A 6170-nucleotide genomic window follows, 5' to 3' on the forward strand; every position below is an offset into this window, starting at 1 on the left:
TTAACAAATATATCTTTAACAGGTGATGTTTCATGACAACAAACCTCGCCAGTCCCAAGCCCTAGTGGTGAACGGCACTAAACTTTTCAAGTGTATGGACAGCGTGGACTACATTGATACAGACCTGCCCTCTGGGAGCAACCAGGCCAAATACAAGTCTTGTGTCATGACTGGTCAGTTTGCTTCTTGACCGCGACCTCGTTTATCCTTCTTATAGTAATCTTTTTGAATGAAAAAAAAATCTCTTCACATGATTTGTTGTTGTAATAAATGTTGGCAACCAGGCCAAATACAAGTCTGGTGTCATGACAGGTCAGAACAGTTGTTAACACATTGTAATCTTCAACGTATATTGTTATTTTGCAATATGTCATATGATTTGTACAACTAGCACTTCTTTAACTAGAAGACAACCTCTGCTAGGCGAGATTTTATAAATCGAATATATATGATTGTTTTGCAATAACTATAAATCAACTGTTCTCTCTCTCTCTCTCTCTCTCTCTCTCTCTCTCTCTCTCTCTCTCTCTCTCTCTCTCTCTCTCTCTCTCTCTCTCTCTCTCTGTTACAGGTCTTTTCTGAAATTCAGTGTTACCTTTTACAGGAGTGACCCATCTCAAGGTGAACGATCGTCTGGAAATTCAGAATCTCTATGCCAACACAGAGATCGATCTATCAACAGACGCCACGTACTTTGGTGCGGTGTTGATGTCACCAGGAGAAATCAAGACCAACCACTAAACGTACGCCTTACAATCTCTGAAAGCCAATGAGAATCGACAAGACATTTGCAAGACTCAGTAAGACCTTACAGTGAATGTTGTGACCTATTGAAGACCACACCTTTTTTTTAAGCAACTTGATCGGAGTAGACACCAAGGAGATGATAGAGATGTTTCTGTTAAAAGCCTAGAGTATTTTTTGTGTTGTTGTAGCTATAGGATAGAGCCTTTTTATTTTGGCATTTCAGTGACAAATACTGGAAAGGTTTTGCCTCAAGTATGCTTGTTATTTCTCTCTGTGTTTCACATTAAGTAGTTCTTGTACCTGTTGACTGACAAAGAGCACTGATATTGCTATATGTCTGACACTCGTTTTAAAGTATTCTACCCACAGCGTGAAAACGTATTAGGTACCACATTTTTTCAGATTTAAAAAAAGGTTGATTAATTTGTTATGTAAGCCTTTGGCACTTTGTCATGTGAATGGATATTTTGCTTCCTGTGAAGATATCTAATGTCTTAAATCTATTTAATATCATTTAAGTCTTGATTAATTTAACAGAAAGACTCGTCGCGATATAACCTTTGTGGTTGAAAACAACGTTAAACACCAAATAAAGAAAGAAAGAACAGAAAGACACTTAAAGTGTAAATTAAACTCTGAGTTTAAAAATATAATTTAATATAATTTAAATCTTGACTTTTTTAAGAAAAAGGCACTACAAATGTTTAAATAAAAACAGATGGATTCTCTGAGTTTAAAAAAATAATTTAATATAATTTAAGTCTTGACTTTTTTAAGAGAAAGGCACTACAAATGTTTAAAAACCCCAGATGGATTCTCTGAGTTTAAAAAAATAACAGAGAAGTGCCTTATTTATTTCTATTAGCTAAAGCTCAAAAGAGTACCTGCACATATGTGTCACATTCTCTTTGCCATGCACACAGTGCACTAAAACACATTTCTATTTCTGGCACTCAGGTGTTTGCTGAACGTGAACGTGGTCAGTTTCAAGGTAAAACCCTTTTTGAAAAGAACACCAGGTAGTCCTCTTTGGCTGTCTTGGACGAAAATCAAATCCACACGTTTCATACGGTGTCTAAACTGAAAAGACAAACAGTTGATACAAACAGAAAGGGGAGACGTAGCATGGTTAAAGAAAGGAGCATGTTTAACTGTGCAAAATAACAAGGTTGAATGCAATCTGGGTGCATTCGTTGTGCATGTTCCTGCTACACAACCACAAGAGAAATACACAATAACCTGTTACGATTTCTTACTGTTGTTCTGAGAAGAGAATGTATAAAAACTTTCTTTGGTACTTCTTCTATGCACGTGTCAACTCAGTAGTATCAAAGAGTCACTCCGGACATTCCCCCCGCATTGTCTTACACAAGAATACATTTTTATTTTGCGGACATTCCACTTTCTTATGTCTGGTTTAATTTGATCCTACCCAAATGGCATGCTCTGCGAAGCATGTAGGATAAGTGCAAGTGTTTCCATTTTCTCCTGCCATCATTTTTGTCTGTCTTCTCTACATGTGATTGCAGAGCAAAGCAAGGATTGTGTGTTGACATGTGCCTTTTGGGATAAGAGTGAACCAGAAGCAAACAAATCTAAAAATACTATCCTTAAAAGTTGCCCATACTATGGTGAATTACTTTTGGTCAAAGATACACCAGAAGTAGTCATAATGTTACTCTTTGGTCTCCGGTATGTTATAAGAAATGTCATCTTTGGTCTCCTGTCTGTTATAAGAAAGATCATCTTTGGTCTCCTGTCTGTTATAAGAAAGGCCATCTTTGGTCTCCTGTCTGTTATAAGAAATGTCATCTTTGGTCGATACTGAATGAGTCTGATATTGGTTGTAACTGGTTGTGTCATGAGAATTTGTATTCGGCCTGGATGCCCTAGAAAGCAGGTCTATATCAATGTAGTCCACTAATTCATACACTTAACACTTTGCTTTTAGCTGTAATTCACACACGCATGCAGTTTACAGTTTATTAGGCACCTCTATTTCAATTTTCTTGGCTGTGCGTCACGTGATTTCATTTCAAATGCGAATTTCTGCTTATAGAATTTCGTGAAACGACTTTATTCAAATGAATTGAACTGGTGATGTTTTCACACAATTTAGCTTTTAAGTGTAGTTGAATAATGCTTATTTAAAAAAGAAAACAAAAATAGTTAACACATACAAGCAAAAACTGAAGTAAGAAACAACTTTCTTTGAGAGTGCCACTGTATCATCCAATACCTTGTCATCTTTCAGGGACAACATGAAACAAATCTCAGAAAGAAACACGGTGTAGTTTTGTTTTATTTTTTATGTACAGGATGTGTATGTGTGGACAAGCTTTGTAGATGCAGCAGCCTAGATGAGAGAAAATCTTAAACAACAATCAATGAAATAAAAAAAATCAAAAAAATCACTAGAATGTTCAGAGAATAAAAAGAGAAATCAGCCTTATAGCATGAAAGACGCTGGCACAACGAAGACTGTTAAATGAAAAGCTCATTAGCCGAAATTGATGAATGTAGAGGATCATTTTTTAAACTTGGTATCTTCCCGTTTTAGCGATATCGTAGTAGGTACCAGGTTAAATAAATAGAAATTGAGTCACCTGGTATCTTCCCGTTTTAGTGATATCGTAGTAGGTACCAGGTTAAATAAATAGAAATTGAGTCACCTGGTATCTTCCCGTTTTAGTGATATCGTAGTGGGTGCCAGGTTAAATGAATAGAAATTGAGTCAACTCGGGTAAAAGATAATCTGTGAAGTTCCAGATTTTCTTCGTCAGAAGTCGAATTCCAAATATGTGGAATAAGTAAGATAATCGAAGAACAAATATTTACTCTCTGAAGCGGAATGACACGGGTTATGTATGTTGGTGTATGCTGTGCCTATATGTTGGTGTATGCTGTGCCTATATGTTGGTGTATGCTGTGCCTATATGTTTAGTGTGCGGTGTGTGTATTGCTTAGGAGAAAGCGTGCGTGACAAATCTCCTGTCTGTATTTCGATTGATTGTTTTGTAATTGCTTTTTAGCTTACTTTTCAATATTGAGGAATGTGTGGATGAAGGTCTTCAAAAAAATAGAAACTTGTAACGTTCAGCACGTGAAGAACTTTGCCGGTTTGTGTGTCACAATATTTTCTTTTGTTAGTCACAACTCTTATTCAGAGCTGACACAGTTCTTTTATTCTTGCTGATAATCAATGGGATCAGGATAATGATAATGATGATGCTTTGGATTTACATTATGGTGTGAGACTGCAGGACTCTGAGACGTTCGCAAGAACCCAGTCCTCTACGGAAGAGGAAGAGACTACGTGACAGGGCAGCCCTCTACGCTTACTGTCATCATATATGTGACCCTCCACCACGGAATGAATCGCATGTCACCTTTGCACGATTTTTATAATTTTACATTTTCCTAAAGAGTTTTTTATGCTCTATCCAGTGGTGCAAACCGTTTTAGAAAAGAACAAAAACTGTTTGAGTTATAAGCCTGTGATTAAGGTGACCCTTACACTGTTACCAGACACACCCCGGACTTATATTAAGCCTAGCGCAGAACCGCACGAGGTGACATGCGACTCATTTCGTGGTGGAGGGTCACATATTCTGGTGTCGGCCAGGCCCAAGAACTGGTGCACCTGCGGTGTTAGCCGGAAGTTACTAGTAAGCGCAATTTGGACACCCTCAAAGTCGCGTTTGTGAAGTGAATGACTGCCTGGTCCAAGCCTTAACATTGGAACCATAGCACTTACACTCTGGGTAGCCTGAAAAATCCACATGACTCTGATGGGATTCGAACCTCCTGGCCCGCAACCCGGTGTGCTAACCACTATGTGTCACAATATTTAGCGAGAATGAGGAGGTGGCGAGCTGAGAGGGGAGGTGAGGGTACTATGCATTGTAGCCGCTTAATTTTAGCACAGCTTATCGCACACTATAAATGACGTATCATGTATCAGTATCACACACTGTTCAACTGCGTATAACAGACACTTTTATGTGACTGTTTGAGAATTTAGGGAACATACTCCGAAGAAGACATGTACATGAACAGTTCTATTTGTTTTCATTGTAATTCTCTCTGTCTGTCTGTCTGTCTGTCTGTCTGTCTGTCTGTCTCTCTGTCTGTCTGTCTGTCTGTCTGTCTGTCTGATTCTCTGTCTCCCTCTCTCTCTGTCTCTCTGTCTCTCTCTTTCTTTCTGTCAGGCTGTCTGTTTTTCTCTGTCCTGCTTTCGGTTTCTCTGTTTGTCTGTCTGTTTCTATGTCTGTACAGAGTCTGTCTGTCTGTCTCTTTCTCTCTCTCTCTGTCTCTGTCTCTGTCTCTCTCTCTCTCGCTCTCTCTCTCTCTCTCTCTCTCTCTCTCTCTGTCTCTCTCTCTCTCTGTCCGTTTGTCTCTCTCTTTCTGTATCTCTGTCTCTGTCTCTTTGTCTGTCTCTCTCTGTCTCTGTCTCTCTCTGTCTCTCTCTCTGTCTCTCTGTCTCTGTCTGTCTGTCTCTGTCTCTCTCTCTCTCTCTCTCTCTCTCTCTCTCTCTTTTAGTTTTCAGTATAACTACACCTTCTGTTTTGTGTGTGTGATCGTGCGGTGAATAGAGACACGATTCGTGTTGAAATACTACACACATGTAATACAGGGTGACACGAAAAAAACAGATCCCACCAAAAGTTTAATATTTTCTGAAATAATCAGCCGATTCTTTTATTTTTTCAGGTGAGCCAAGCTGAAATGATGTTCTAACAGCCCACCAAGTTTGAGCTTCAAGATGTCATGGACAACGGAGCATAAGACATTTATAGTCGAGGCCTATTTTCGGTCGAATTCTATCCACGCTGCTCAACTGGAATTCAAAAGACAGTTTGGACGTAGAGACTTTCCTGTTAAATCAGTTATCTATGGATGGAGGGATAAGTTCAGAGACCATGGGACTGTCAATAACCTCAATAGTAAAAACCCTAACAGGGGATCCCACTCTGGTCGACCTAAATCAGCAAGGACACCGAGGAATATTGATTCAGTCAGAGAGTCTGTTGTGCGCAGCCCGAGCAAATCTGTTCGCCGGCGAAAATAGGCCTCGACTATAAATGTCTTATGCTCCGTTGTCCATGACATCTTGAAGCTCAAACTTGGTGGGCTGTTAGAACATCATTTCAGCTTGGCTCACCTGAAAAAATAAAAGAATCGGCTGATTATTTCAGAAAATATTAAACTTTTGGTGGGATCTGTTTTTTTCGTGTCACCCTGTACTTTATTCACACGGGTGGCAGCTATCCTTTTATTTTATTATTTGCAGTGAGATGAAAGTGTCTGTCAAACGCATGTTTAATCCGTTGTGTGTATTATTATTGTTAGGTGTTAGAAGCTTTTTAACTATTGTATTGTAGAATGTATTGTAGTTTCGTTTGCAGGTGTTTGTAGCATGT

At 38.9% G+C, this 6170-nt stretch overlaps 1 protein-coding gene and 1 long non-coding RNA gene across 13 annotated transcripts in view; one reads left to right on the plus strand and one right to left on the minus strand.

Moving 5' to 3' along the window:
• The window catches only part of LOC138983893 (protein eiger-like), a 28481-nt gene extending 25404 nt beyond the window's left edge, over positions 1–3077 (plus strand). For 9 of the 10 annotated variants that reach the window (XM_070357224.1, XM_070357225.1, XM_070357227.1 and 6 more), the window contains 2 exons: positions 23–173; positions 605–3077. In XM_070357224.1, coding sequence (XP_070213325.1) covers positions 23–173; positions 605–741 — 288 coding nt within the window. In that variant the 3' untranslated portion in view covers positions 742–3077. The remainder of the gene's footprint in view (positions 1–22; positions 174–604) is intronic. The other variant, XR_011461303.1, reaches the window with a different exon arrangement.
• LOC138983896 (uncharacterized) overlaps positions 1–6170 on the minus strand; it is a 47274-nt gene that overhangs the window by 23299 nt on the left and 17805 nt on the right. The gene's annotated exons all lie outside the window — the stretch shown is intronic.

Source organism: Littorina saxatilis, linkage group LG13 (genome assembly GCF_037325665.1).
Source record: "Littorina saxatilis isolate snail1 linkage group LG13, US_GU_Lsax_2.0, whole genome shotgun sequence".
NCBI classification, from domain to species: domain Eukaryota; kingdom Metazoa; phylum Mollusca; class Gastropoda; order Littorinimorpha; family Littorinidae; genus Littorina; species Littorina saxatilis.